The sequence below is a fragment of the Mauremys reevesii genome, linkage group 11 (assembly GCF_016161935.1).
Source record: "Mauremys reevesii isolate NIE-2019 linkage group 11, ASM1616193v1, whole genome shotgun sequence".
Lineage (NCBI taxonomy): Eukaryota > Metazoa > Chordata > Testudines > Geoemydidae > Mauremys > Mauremys reevesii.
The window spans coordinates 32,705,166-32,720,461 of record NC_052633.1 but is presented as its reverse complement, the minus strand read 5'-3'; the positions used below and the strand labels follow the sequence as shown (position 1 = coordinate 32,720,461).

The window sequence follows — 15,296 nt, the reverse complement described above, 5'->3', positions numbered from 1 at the left end:
AGTTTTCAAAATAAATCACTTAAAAAAAATGTATAGTATGTACCTTTTAAAAATGAAACCTACATCTAGCTCTGAGTTGTGAAGAATATGTACAAGGTTATGACAACCAACAAGAATGCACTTTTATGTAGAAATCCATGATTAAATCGAGTCTTCCTGACTAGTGATTTAAATCAAATCCACCCTGCCACAACTAGAAATCTATTGCCAGCAGTGTCAAGGACAATAAGGAATTTTTATACGATATTAAGATAAAAAAAACTAACAATGTTATTGGTCTATTACTAGATGGAAAATGTAGAATTGTGAATAATAATGTAGAAAAGGCAGACGTGTTCAACAAATACTGCTGTTCTGTATGGGGAAAAACAGATGATGATGTCATATGATATGATGAAGAAATACTTTCCATTCCAATAGTAACACAGGAGGATGTTAAACAGCAGCTACTGATGTGGGACATTTTAAAATCAGCAGGTCCAGCTAACTTGCATCTAAGGATTTTTAAAAAGAGCTGACAGAGGAGCTTGCTAGACTATTAATATTGATTTTCAGTAACTCTTGGAACATTCGGGAAATTCCAAAAGAAAGCTAGTTTGTGGCAATTCTTTAAAAGGGTAAATGGGATGATCCAGGTAATTATAGGCCTTTAATCCTGACATCAATTCTGGGCAAAGTAATGAAACAGCCATTACAGTTGGACTTTTGTAAAGCAATTGACTTGTTACCGGACAACATTTTGATCAAAAAACTAGAATATAAAATTAACATGGCATACACTAAATGTATTAAAGTCACTGACAAGTCTCAAAATGTAATTGTAAACAGGGAATCATCATCAGCCAGCAGGCATGTTTCCAGTGGGGTCTTACGGGTACTGGTTTTTGGCCCTTCATACGGCTGCAACTGTATTAACTCATCTGGGAACTAGTCAGCAACAATTCAGAGTGCAAGTCATAATTCCTTCCTGAATCACTTCCACCTGGTGGAGGGCTGCTGTCAGCCCCAAAGCCCTCCACAGCTAGTCCCCAGCCCATTGCTGGGACCCCACCACCCTTTCCTCGTATGAGGGTTAAGGGACTGGGGAAATGGATTCAGCTCCTTGCTGTAACAGACATTAGGGGAGACTGTTTCAGCTTCTTTAGGGGATGCCTCAATTCCCCCACCCCATCAACTCCCTTCCAAGGGAGGGGGAACTATTAAAGAAGCCCCTACAATTTTTCCTGACAGCCCAAAACCCCCAGCTTGTCTCCTCCAGAGGAAGGGTTGGGCAATTGCTGTTTTTCTGGAACTGGAACAGAGAAAGAGACCTCACTCTGAACTATACAACAAAAGACCACTACATTTTTCATTTGTTCTATTATTGAAGAGTTGACTTAAACTTCTAGCTATTACAAGTCACTTTAAAAAGATGGAAAAGTAGAATGGTAATCTGGTTCTGTCATGCAGTTTCCTCTATATGTTCAAAAGGGTGGGATGTGTTTTTTACATAAGTTTTTAAAAGCAAATTATCCTGAGACATCCTATCTACTCATGCAAACAATTTTCTACAAAGTTGCAATAATATAGTAAATAAAACCTATCACAGAAAGCAAAAAATGTAATACACAAGCTTGTTTCCCCCCCAGTTCATTTAAAAAAAATTTCATTATGTATATTTTTTCCATTTCTGCTACATCACAACCATTTATATAAATGAAAAAAAAACCCTACAATAACCCTATTTTAAATGCAATAAAGATATGTTTTTATAACTACCAGTGTATGTTTATGTTTTTAAAAGTTCACATTCAGGTACAATATTGCAAAACAGCATTATATTCAGTCATAAGTATTTACTGCTGATACCTTTAACTTTGTCATTTGTATGGCAAATTTTTGTTTTTCTACGAATCAGTCTGTACTCTATAAAGATTTGTTTCCAGGATACATGCAATTGTGCTGAGCATAACATCTGTTGCTTTGCATTTCCAGAGCTTTACAAAACCTGGCTAAGCACACTTTCCTACACTCACTTGAGTATATGAACTGACAGAAAAGATATATGGTCATAGTTCAAATAAACCAACAGTGACAACTAATTTCATACTGAAAGCCATTTAAGTAACTAGCTATTTATGTAGCCTAAATAGACAAAAGCCAGGAGAATCAGAGTCAGGGATCAAATTCTGTTTATAAACTGCCTTATTTGTTTAGGAATTGCAACACACACACACGTGATTTCCATGTGATAAACTGCAGAACCATGTGGCAAGTATATTTATATGCACCTTTTTCTACCTCACCCAAGAACATATTCTTACATTCTAAGCTCAAACAGCTTCAGAAAGTGGACTGAATAATTAAAATTATATATATATAAATAAATTTAAAAAAAATACTGCCATAGAATTGTTCCCGGCTTCTCTCCTCTGAACTGTGGAATATCTCCCCATTCTCCCAAAAGTTATCCCCACCCCAAGTCCACTGATCAGCAAGATTCAGTCCTACACCAGTTCTGAGGTCTTCTGCATATACACACTTTCTCCTTTTATATTGTGTTACTTCATGATCTTGCAGGGCTAGAAACAAGACCTTTGTACTACTGGAAAGAGGTTATTCTCAATTTTCCAAAGGGACCTAGCACGCACTCCTAGTTTAGGAAGTCCCATGAGAGCCTTTGAAATTGTAACCTGTTTTGAATATATAAAAGGTATTTTAGGATGGCTTTAATGTTTTTTATGGCTCACTGAGCACTAACAATTTGGTTCATGGGACTCAATCCTGCAAGGTATTGAACATTCTGGCCTTGACCCAAAACATTAATATTAGCAAAGCTCTGAAGTATATGTGGCTCAAGTGTTCTGCACCATACAGTATAAAACCCAAAGTAACTAAGACACTAGGCTTCATAAGCAACTGTATATAAAAACGTCCAAATAATTTTTAAAAATAATCTTTAAACATTTGTAAAGCACTATTAAATAGGTGGCACATGCAGAATATATCATTTTGCGGGGTTGCAAAAGGGTTATGAATACTCACTCAATTGGAAAGATATATGTAACTCCTATCTTTGCCACTCGTGAATAACACGTCCCTCCCAAAAATCATATTGAAAAAATGATGTCACCCTACCACATTGCGTTCTCCTTCTGTTTCAATATTTGAGTATATATATTACAGACAGATGTATGTGAGATCACAGGTGCTAAAGTCAGAACTGCCTGCATTCCACATTTGAATGTAATTTATATCAAGGCCAGTGTCACGTGACCAGGATGTGGGCAGTCATGTCTAATGGTTAGAATAGGAGTGATGCCTAATGGTCAGAGCAGGAGTTAGTAGCCAGAAATTGAAGACCAGACTTAGAGCCAGAGTGAGCCCAGGGTCAGAACCAGAATCTGTGTATGTCTACACAGCAAAGAAAAACAGGCACCTGGCCCGTGCCAGCCAACTTGGGCTCTCTGGGCTCGGGCTGCGGGATTGTTTCATTGTTGTGTAGACTTCTGCGCTCAGGCTGAAGCCCAAACTCTGGAACCCTCCCAGCTTGGAAGGTTCTAGAGCCCAGGTTCCAGCCCAAGCCTGGAGGCCTACACAGCAATGAAACAGCCCTGCAGCCTGAGCCCAGAAAGCCCGAGTTGGTTGGCACAAGCCAGCCAAGGAGTTTTCTTTGCCATGTAGACTACCCTCAGAGGCCAGAGCCAAGGATCAGAGCTGAAGTCAGAGGTCAGGAATCTGAGCCAAGGGTCATAAATTGGTTACCTGGAGTGAGGAAAGACAGGCACAGGAGTGATCACAGCTGAGGGTGACAATTTGAGCAGCCACTGAACTGCTGCTGCTGGGCTTAAGAGCTGCTCTGCTGACTCCTCCAACCAGACAGTATGTAGCAGATCAGGCAGTCTACTATAAACCAGCTGTGCTTGTTATGTTGCCCAGAGACTGGCTCTGTTGCAGGCCCTGCATCCAGAAAACTCAAGAATGAGTTAAAGTGTGATTGGTATAATACTTTCACCAGGCTCTCTACTTTAGCTATTACAGAATTTCACTCTGTGGTGGCATTGGAGTCAGTGAGCCTGCTTGTTCTTGGGGATGTCAATATTCTCTTAAAGGAGTGTTCTTGTGAGACTATTGTAGATGGGAATATATACAAGCCCAAGGACACTGATGAGACTCACGTGGCTACAATGCATACATCTTTCAGTTTATCCTGAAAGATAGATCATTTTATGAGAAAAATAGTGGCAAGTCGTTCCAGTGATGGTTCAGAAAGAAATGCAGAAATATGATGACAAATGTATGATTTAACATCATTTGATTCAAAACCATGTACTGTGTTCTGATGTCCTGGCTGCCAATAATATGCCTGTGAAGTTCCAACTTCATGACTTGAAGACTTTGGAGAAAAAAGTCAGAGTTTGGCTGAACATTTTTCATGTATGTCAGAAAGGGAGCCCCACTCCAGTTTTACATATAGACAAACGTTTAGAGTAGGCAAGAGAAGAGGCTACAGGATCCACAACATACAGCTAACGACCCTGTAACCAGTCCGAAAGTTGGGAGTATGGATATTGCTGCCTCCAGCTCTCCTACACATTATCCATGTAAATCCCAATTATTCAGGCAGTATGCGGATGAAAGGAATACCATCCTAAGAGAAATATTAGGGCATAAGTTCTCATCCTGAAGGGTCTCGACCATCCTACCATTCTTTATGGTTAGATGGGAGCGGGTCCTAAAACCATTAAGAAAGGGGTTCCAAAACTTTCTCTTGTAACATAATGTCACAGTATGAAAAGGGCTGAGAACCACTGTATTAGGGGATGCAAATACACTACCTGACTAGTAAAGATATAGAGATACCAGTTAAAAGACGGTGTTTTATTCACTTATTTTAAATAACAGAGCTGCACTGCAAAATACAGCGATCTAGAGAGGATTTTTTAAAGTTTCATTTATAATCCACTTCACGCTTGCACTCATTGTCATGATATGCCAGAACACAATTAACTCAGAACTTTGACAGTTAATATCTGTGGAACAGAAATCAATTTAGAAAGGACCCCATAATGAAATTCTGTAAAAGTCCCACCGACAATTGACAAAAAGGTTAAATTCTAAAAGGAAACAGCAGATACCACTACAAAACGAACAGATGTTCTTTGGGGTCATCTGCACAAAAACATAGGCATATGTGAAAGAAATCTGACACTCTCATGAAATCAGTTGGTGTCTAAAATAATAGCAGCTCCTTATGGCAATATGGTAATATATGTATCAAATACTCAACACATTATGTTGCAACAGTATGTGCAGACAAAAAAAAAAGACAAAAAAAAAAACCCACACATAAGTAGTAGAAATGGGGGCCAGTATGTTGAGAGAAAAATACAAGTTGTATGATCCATCAAGGTTAAAATACAGCATAAAGAGAACACAAGAATGCATATTATTCAGAGTTCACAGAATTTTCAGATATTTACTTTTGTTTGTAAATACTTCTGGTGTGGATAAAAATATTTTTAAGGACTGTGGTTAATAAAAATAAAGTCTGTCTTCCAAAAGACAAAAAGTTGCAATCACTACAATTTACATGAATGAAACAGCAAGCAAACAAGATTTCTTCTATGTCTATTGATTACTTCTCTTGTTTTCTAGTGCAAACATACTTAGATATTATTTCCTGTTTTGTAATGCATATTGTTAACAAATAAAACATGTCTATATTTACAGGAAGATTAACTTAAGAGTGAACACAATGAACCCAAAAGCAGATGCACCATTTCCCAATCATTCTTTTTACTACTGTTTTGTACAGTACACTCAAACTACTCAATCTGAATATTTATAATGGGAATGCACCAAATGAAAAAATGCAGACTGGTCAACAGAGAAGTTTTTTGGAGGTATTTGGAGGGAAAAAATAGAGTTAAAAAAGAAAATACACAAAAACACATACTCAGGAGATTTTTAATTTTACATGTGGGGAACAGACTTATCAGTACAGAAGTAAGTTTGAAAATATTACAACTCACGTCAATAACCTGGTCAGAATGAAAGTGACAGTAAAAGTTAAAGTATAGACACACAGAAGGGCCAGGGCTTCAATAAGCCTAAGAACTAAAATCCCTAGTACAGAATGATCTTGCATTCAGAAATATTTGGAAATAGCTAAGAAACAAATCCATTCATGTGAATCTGACTGGCTTCATCATTAGAGTTACCAACTACCTGAATTTAAAGCGTCTATGATGGAGTCAGGAACAGAACCTACTTGTTAGCTATAAGACTTCAGGTAAGACACTGTTGAACTCAATGGAGATGCAATGAATATAATCGAGGGTAAATTTTGGCCCACGGGTTTTTTTAAATAATGAACATAATGGAAGAAAGATTGATTAGCATGTCAGAAAGATTCCCCTCCAAATTTAATAGATAAATGCATTAGTTTGCTGCAATTGAAGTGAAACTAACTCCTCCCCTCCCAACCAACTATCTGAAGATGTCGGCTTTGGTAGCACAATACGGGGGGAGGGGGGAGGAGAATATTTGGAAAAAAAGAGCAAAGCTTTCTCACTTACAAATAAAGTAGCAACTTGTACTGCAATATTTGAGTTTATCTACGCAGACTGGTATTGCCTATGTCCTTGATCCTATGCTATTCCAGTAAGGTTCACAGTTCAACCAAGAGAGCATCAGAGGGTGAAATACTGGCCGTATTGAAGTTAATGGCAAAATTGTGACTTATTTCAGTGGGGACAGGATTTCACCCAGGATTTCTTCAAACGGTTTTGAAATGCTGATAAACATATTTTGACAAAAACTGAAGGGCCAAAACACACTCTGTACAAAGCAAAATTATCCAACAATGAACTCACATTCTGGCTCTCGACATACTCATTACTGATATTCTCCAACCTTATATGCACACACAAAAACTCGCAAAAGAAGTACCAGTGGCAAGTCATGACTTCAATTAGTGTTACAACTAGAGTATTTGTTGTATCAACCAAACAAGGTACTAACAACTTCAACAGGACTTTATTTTTACAGTGGAATCCGCTGTACCAAGCTGCTGCTGCACCCTCTGTAACTCTCACTCAGCCTCCTCAACTCCTCCCTCCTCCTCCTTGTCCTTTCAGACTCCCAACAGCCAGTGCTCCCAGTTCTAATAATTACAAGCACATCTAAACACCACAGTATCTTTCCATTTACAGTGTTTACAGATAGTTAAGTCTAATAATTCCTTAGTGCAGAAAAACACTCATTTTAAGATTTGTCCAAGATTTAAATTTCATAAAAACAAAGGGGAGGCATTTGGAGTGGGGAGGAGTTGTTGTTGCTTTAAACTTAAGTCCAATAGAACTCTCTCTATGTTTTGAAAAAAATCCAATAAATTAGAGTTCCCTTGCATTGTTTGAAATCCAAATATTATGAGTGCACGACTGTTTGAAATCCAAATAGCATAGGACCCCAACCTTGCATGCCCTTATCACATGCTTAATTTAAAACTTAAAGCACTTAAATTTAAAGCATGAATATTCCCAACTGACAAACTTAAGCACATGTATGTTTGTAGGGCCAGGGTCTAATACCGAAATTTGTATTTATATTTTTTTCACTTTTCTCTCTTTCTCGCCTGTATGCATAAAATTGTAATGCATGCACAATCTAGACACGAGTTTATTAATTCTACTCAATTTCTGCTCCCACACTTAAGAGAATCAAAGAAGTAAAGCCTGGAAATGGCAAAAGATAACAAAAGATGAAAATTTGTCTTAAAATTTATCAGCACATTCCATCTTATAAAAATAAGATCACAAATTAATGTTCATGTGCAGAAAGAAGCAGATGAATATTTATACATTATTAAACAAAAAGGATATATATAAGGCATACTAATATAAAATGTTTTGTTTATCTCAGGAAATAGCTGAGTCTTAAAAGTTTAGAATGTGTGAAAGTGCTAAAGATAGTCAGATAATTTTAAAAATGAAAATTAAACCATGTAATACAAAGCTGACTGTCAGATGTATCTAGTATTACTCATTTTTATGTCCACCGCTTGAATACATTATCACATTTGTATTTGGACACCAGATAACCCATTAGTTCAAATATTAAAGAAAATGTTCTCTGTATATCAGCAGCCGAATCAAAAGCTTCTAATTTGAACTAATAACTTTACAAATTGTGAATTACTGAAGGGCCATTTTTGGTGTTATTCCTGTTTCCATTATTCTTGACTACACGATAGTCTGCCAGATGTCTTACCTTAATGTCCTGAACAGACTACTGGTATCTATTTCACCCACATCTGTTCCTAAATAGCTTTGGCAGCAGACTACTATGTACTTGGATTTAATTCTAAGTCATTTATTACTTAAGGACTTACTCTTTTGTTGTTGTTTTGATATTTCATTTTTCTTCCTATTATGCTTTTAAAAACATTCCTTTACAGTTTTTTAAAGCTTTCTACAAAAACATATTTTTCAGTATTATAGAAAAGATTTGCTTTGAGCTCTCCAGGTATCTTAGTTACATGCTAACATAAATTATTTGATTTGTGTCTAGTGACTTATGCAAAAGCATGCTTTATCTTGGAGACCCAGAACTCAACCCATGCTAGCAACCACCCAGTTCTGATACTTGAAGAGTGCTTCCACACATTTTTAGATATGTCCAGAGGTCTTCAAGAATGAAGAAATATGCCAAAATTATCTTTAGTTATCAGAAGCCCCCACATTTACAGATACTGAAAGTTTTAGATCCAGGGCCAATATTAAATCAGTTGGCAATCTCTGTCCATGTCCTCGGTGACAAGCATCTGCATCATAAATCAATACCAAAATAACCACAAATTTAAATTCTTGTTGGCAGTCTCAAGAAAGAGGCTCAAGAATGAAAGTGACAAAGAATAAAGTCCTTTTTCAACCACAAAGAGTCTTCCCAGGATAGGGGAAAGATATATTGGGAGAACAGCCCAGGGAAGCTTGCCATTCCTTGTGCTGTAGCTATTCTAATATGCAAGTAACTCCCATTTCCAGTGCTGTTAATCCAGTATCTTTCATAAATATTAAATTTCACTTTATCTGTTCGTTACTTTTTTCCAACAAAACCTATTATAAATCTTTAAAGTTTTCAAATAACCACACACAACTAATTTTTAAATCTATTCTTCAATTAGTTTTTTCTCTTCTGATTTTGAAGTGCTGCTCAGGCGTGAGCAGCTATACTATCTCAAGTTACATATTGATCAGCATTAGAAAAAAAACTTTTTCCCCCTTTCATCATCAGTTATTTTCCCTGACGTGTTAACACCAGCATTGACAAATAGGCGCGCCCTCCTTTTCTCTCAGTCAGAAAAGTAACAGCCAATCTGGGCAGGGCACCTCATTTTACCTCCTCCACCAACAGACAATTTCCAGAGGTGGGGAAAAATTATGGTTAGCCCACACTATCCTGATTAGTCATTTTGTCAGAGCCCAATTTTCCACTGCAACATCCTGAGAGGGTGTCCATACTGGTGCTGCTACATCACTAAAAACAACTGACAAGGTAAGAAATCTGATTTTCTGTTATGCCTATCAGTACGGAAAAATGGGTCTGACTAGCAGTAACCAAGGAGACAGAGTAACTATGGAGAAGCTAAGAAAGGCTAGGCTAAAGTGACAGGAGAGAAGAAGCCAAGGTGGCCAGAGACACAACCCCATTCTCCAGATATCCCTAAACCTCTAACTGCCAGAAGCTGAAACTGTACAAGGCAGGTCACGGATCACTTGAAATTTCCCTGAAGCATCTGGCACTGACCACTGTCAGGAGACAGGATACTGAGCTATCATTGGTCTGACCCAATATGGCCATTATTATGGTCTTAGAAACAGACCAATGAAGCCCACTGAGAACTGACCACTTCCTGAGGACAGCAGCCCTGGGGCTAACATGAAAGGCTCCCTTCACTTCAGGAAAGGAAGACTAAGTTTTCAATGGATGTCCAGGAAATGCCATTGGGCCTCTCATCTGGTCTTGTGTTTATGATAGAAGTTGGTCAGTAAGATTTCCTAGCTAAGGTGGAAGGCTGGGACCACACTGGGGACAAAACTGGAACATACTTGGAGAACTACTATATCATAAGTTATAACTCAGAACTATAAATTATTTGACTCTCTGGGCTAAGTTGACTGATAGCAGAAAAACTGCTTTCCCCAAACGAATGTAGAGTGGCAAGATGAGTTCAAACAGAGGACACTCAGCAGTAAGTTTAGGCTCCAAAGGCAAATGGGTAACTTAACAGGTGGCCTAAAGTAAGATCAACAAACCCTATAGTTAAATGAAGTGCACGTCTGCTGGGGGGAAAAAAATGGTTACTAACCTTTTGTAACTATTATTTGTCAAGATGTGTTACACATGTCCATTTCACTCTTGGTGTGCATGCGCCCCATGCAGAATTGCTAGACATTTTCCTCTCAGTAGTACCCGTCAAGATGGCTCCAGAACCCTCTGCTGATGTGTGCCAATGAGTGCCAATACAGAAGGCCCAGCTGCCCCCAAGTTCCCTCAGTCCCTTCTTGACAGACAACTCTGGTGTAGGCAGGGGCAGCTCTAGGCACCAGCAAAACAAGCTGGTGCCTAGGGCGGCAAAATCTAGGGGGCGGCAAAAGGCTGGGGCCCCAGCTCATCCTGCCGCTGCGAGCCGAGGAGCGGCCCGTCCCCTGCAGCCCCGGGACGACTGGACCTGCCGCAGGCATGACTGCGGAGGGGGCGCTCGTCCCGCGGCTCGGCTGGACCTCCCGCAGGCATGACTGCGGCAGCTCAAGCGGAGCCGCCGGACCCGCGAACCGTCCGCAGCCGCGGGAGGTCCAGCCGAGCCACGCGGGACCAGCGGTCCCTCTGCAGTCATGCCCGCGGGAGGTCCACTGCTCCCGTGGCTCCGGGGCGCCTCCCGCGCATGACTGCTTGGGGCGGCCAAAAAGGTAGAGCCGCCCCTGGGTGTAGGACAGCAAGTCATGGAATGGACATGTGCAACACATATCAAACAACAGCAGTTACAAAAGGTTAGTAACCATTTTTTCTTCTTTGAGTGATTGCACATGTGCATTCCACTCTTGACGACTTCCAAGCTGTAGTGTAGGAGGAGGGATTGGAGTTCATGTACACACAGAGTGGAGTACAACTCATCCAAATTTAGCATGCTCTCTGGAGTATTCAGCAGAAGCATAATGGGATGAGAAGGTATTAACTGAAGACCAGGTTGCCACTTTCCAAACGTCCTGGAAAAGGACTTGCATAAGGAACACCATTGAGGCCGTTTGTGATCCTGTAGAACATGGTGTCAGTTTGCCCAACGGGGAAATGCCTGCCAGATCATAACAAACACATGCAAAAAGTTATCCAAGACAAAATTCTTTGTGAACAGATCATGAGACCTTTCATTCTGTCTGCTAGGGCCATGAACAGTTGGGTTAACAAATGAAACTAGTCCTGTCTATGTAGAATGCCAACTCTCTTCTAATGTGTAGTTTGCAGATGTTACTCCTCTTTATTGACATGTGGTTTGGGGTAAAACATAGGTAAATAAATTAACTGTTTAATATGACAGTTAGATACCACTTTAGAGAGAAATCTCAGATGAGACTGCAAGTACGCCTTATCCTTAAAAAGAATTGTATAAGGTGGTCTAGATGTCAGAGCACACAGTTAAGCCACTCTTCTGGCTGAAGCACTAGCTACTAGAAAAGCCACCTTTAGAGGTAGGTGCAGTAAGGAACTAGAGGCTCAAACAATGGCCCTTGAGCTTCAACAAAATTAGATTCAAGTGCCAGGGTAATGGGTTCCCTTATCTGAAGGTAAAAATCTTTCCAGCCCTTCACGTCATTAGAAAATATAGAACAGTTATCCACACGCAGAAGGAAAGCTGATACTGCTGCCAATTGGACCTTGACAGACCTGTTTTAGGTGCAAGAGATTATCCAGTATATCCTGGTTAGAGAACTGCATTGGTGAAACCCAAACTGACACAACCAGATAGGAAAACGCCTCTATTTTGACATGTAAAAAGCTCTGATACTTTTAACAATGCCCTGAGCAACACTCCTCCCTACAATTTATCCACAGAGCCTACAAGCTGCTAAATGAAGGGCCCATAGGTTTGGATGGAGCAGTCAACCATGATCTTAAGAGATCAAGTAAGTCTGGGTGTAATGGGAGTGAAATTGGAGCTGCCAATGACAGATCCAATAAAGGGGAGGCCACGCTGGGGCTATTAATATAACTTAGGCCTGGTCCTGTTTGATCTTTAGCAGCACTCTGTGTAGGAGTGGGATTGGGGGAAAAGTGTAGTACAGCTTGTTTGTCCAGGGCAGCAGGAAAGTATCTGTGATGGAACCAGGACTGTGGCCTTATAAGGAGCATTTCCTGTCAGCCTTCTTTGCAAACAGGTCTATCTGGGCAGTCCCCCACTGTTAGAAATTCACCTTGCAACATCCGGGTGGGGAGACCACTCATGCTGGCTTGGAAATGATCTGCTTAGGTGGTCCACTGGCTCATTCTGCACCCTTGTACGGTAAGAGGCTTTGAGACTCACACTGCAAGTTCAGTCAGCGTTCCATAGATGAACTGCTTCCTGACAAAGCAGGAAAGAGTGAGCTCCCCACTGCCTGTTGAGGTAAAACAAACATTGCCACAGTGTTGTCTGTAAGAACAAACAGGCTTTTTCCCTGGACACGAAATAGGAAGGCCTGACAGGTGAGGCAGACAGCCCTTAGCTCTCTGACATTGATATGAAGATAGGACATCCCTGAGGACCACAAACCTTGAGTTCAGAGGGGACCCAGATGAGCTCCCCATCACAGGGCAGATGTGTTCGTCACCAGTGTCAGCAAAGGCTGACAGTGGACAAAGGGAACTCCCACACAAACAGTGAGGGGGTCTGTCCACTAATCTAGTGAAGTTAGTACTCACAAGGGCACCATGTTCAGATGGTGATGATTTGATGAATAAGCAGAGGCCAGACAACTTTGAAGAGTCCTGAGATGCAGCCTGGCATATTGGACTACATGGGTGCATAGACACATGCCCCGGGAGTCTCATACAGCTTTGAGCTGTTTTGATTGGGGAAGCCCTGAGAAACAGGATTATTTGGTGGCATTACCAGGTCTCAAACTTCTTTTTTACAGCTGAACACAAAATTCCTTTGGTATAGCTTTTGGCATGAGTTGGCTATGTCACAGCAATAATCTGATCATAGTAGCATGGATTTTGTGCCATTTCTCTCATACAATAAGCACCTCTCTGCATTTATTAAACATACCATTTGCTTTCTGCTAGAGAGCCAGCTCTAAAAGAGAAGTACAGTAGAGTCCCACTGTGGACACTCTGAAGAAGATGTGAGCAGAGATTATGATTTAGCAATTGCTGAAAGAGCCAGGTTGCTGGAAAAACAAACATTTTTCTGTAACTCTGAATTGAGAGCATGCAGATATTTGAAAGTTTTCCTTTTGTAAAATCTTTTGTAAAACAGATTTTGTTTTACTCAATCAAGTCCTTTTCAACAGCTTTGCTCACTGAAGACTCTTTTATCGGGACAACTTTCTGGAGCTTAATTTCTTTTGCTGTTGCCTTTGAAATTGCACCACAGTAAACATCAAGGAGTTTGGCACAACACCCTGAGATAAAGACGCTGAGCTAAATCCTGTTTGCTTTACTCACACTAGAAATATGAAGAACTACTCAGCTGAGTAAGTGAAGCAGGATTTGATCCACAAGCCTCACCTTGAAACTTAGACACATCTCACAAGAAATTACTATACAACATATATACAGCTGTCATTTAGATTAAAATGCAAAAAACTGATGCTGCAGAATCAATAAAAATCCTCTTACTATTCTGCCTATGGCTAAAAGCTGTAAGACACGCTATTTCATGTTTCCATAGTGTTTATATATTATAATAATAAAGACAAACTGCCCAGGTATACTTTGTTTTAGGTTTGAGATCTTGATAACCTTATTTAATTAAATTCTTCACTTTTATTGCTGGCACAGATTTAAAGTGAAGAGAGATGCCAGTAATTATCTCTTTTAACGAATTTACTGTAATCTTGTTTTAAGTAAACTTTCAATTTCCTTAAACTGATTTGTAAGGCGGAACCACAAAAAAAGCCCTCTTCTACTAGAAATTCAGCAGTTCTGTTCTGAAACTTTCATCTGAGGCTTGTTGTCCCCCTTCCATAGGTAAAATGTGTGGTCTGGCAGAAAAGGAAATAGTCACAGAAGCATAAAGTGATACTGGTCCAAAAACTGAACACAAAGGTTTGGCCCTCTCCAGAAGGGGCAAGTGGCACTTTCGCGGTGATTTAGTTGTTATGGTAACTTGATATGTATGTAGCCAACATACTCTGGCAACTACCTCCTCCCCCTGCTGCTCTCTGCCCTGTGGCTACTCAGTCCCTTGCAGGCATCCCTGATCGCTCCCTGCCTGAACTAGCCTCAATCAATTTAGCAAGTGTTCATAACAAGACCAACTAAAGGGGCAAAACAGTGGCGATGCACAGCCCCCCATGCGCCATCAGGGTGGGTGGCGCCAGGCTGGGACGGTGCTTGGGGCTGGATCGTCTCCGCTAACAAGTTGGAAACTTATCAGTCACTTTTGATTGGAGGGGGGACTGTGCCAGCCCCAAATCGCCTTCCCCTTGACAGGCACATTGAAGGCTGCTGGGGATGCACCGGTCCGCAGCAGGGTCCGCCCCCCTCCCCCACCAGCTCCCCTCACTCACCCCCGCGGCTCTCGGGCTGGATGGGGCTCCACCGGAGCTGCCTGGCGCTGAGCACCACGTCGCAGCTCCTCTTGCCGAGCTGGAAAATGCCCCTGAGGAGCGGCTCCTCCTCGCCCCCGGCCGCCTCCCCCCGGCGCGGGGGGTCTCTGTCCAGGGGGGGCGCCCCCCGCCGCTCCTCCTCCTCCCACCGCTGCGCCATCGAAGAGGAAGAGGAGGAAGAAGAAGAAGTGGTGGTGGCTGCAATCCCCTGCCCAGCCGAGGCTTCCACCCCGGTCCCCGGCGGCGAAGGGTCCTCCCCAAGCTCTGGCCACGCTTCTCTCCTGGGGCGGGGGAAGGGGGTCTCGGCCCCCAGCATGGCGGCGCCACCCTCCAAGCCAAGCTCAAGCGAGAGCCTCTCCGCGTCCCGGCGGCTGCCAAGGCAGCGGCTGCTCTCCCCCTCCCATCCTGTGAGAGGCTGCGAGCCGGGGTGGAGGGAGTCGGGCGGGTGAGCGCTCACACGCGGGCGGGTGAGCGCTCACACGCAGGCGCGCGCCCTCCAGCCGT

At 41.5% G+C, this 15,296-nt stretch overlaps 1 protein-coding gene across 5 annotated transcripts in view; it reads right to left on the bottom strand.

Moving 5' to 3' along the window:
• The window catches only part of CERKL (ceramide kinase like), a 92,378-nt gene extending 77,126 nt beyond the window's left edge, over nucleotides 1–15,252 (bottom strand). For all 5 annotated transcript variants that reach the window (XR_005586150.1, XM_039494434.1, XM_039494433.1 and 2 more), the window contains exon 1: nucleotides 14,754–15,252. Coding sequence is in view for 4 of the 5 variants with exons in the window: in XM_039494434.1 (XP_039350368.1) it covers nucleotides 14,754–15,108 (355 nt within the window). In the remaining variant the exon portion in view is untranslated. The remainder of the gene's footprint in view (nucleotides 1–14,753) is intronic.
• Between the last annotated feature and the right edge of the window lie 44 nt (nucleotides 15,253–15,296).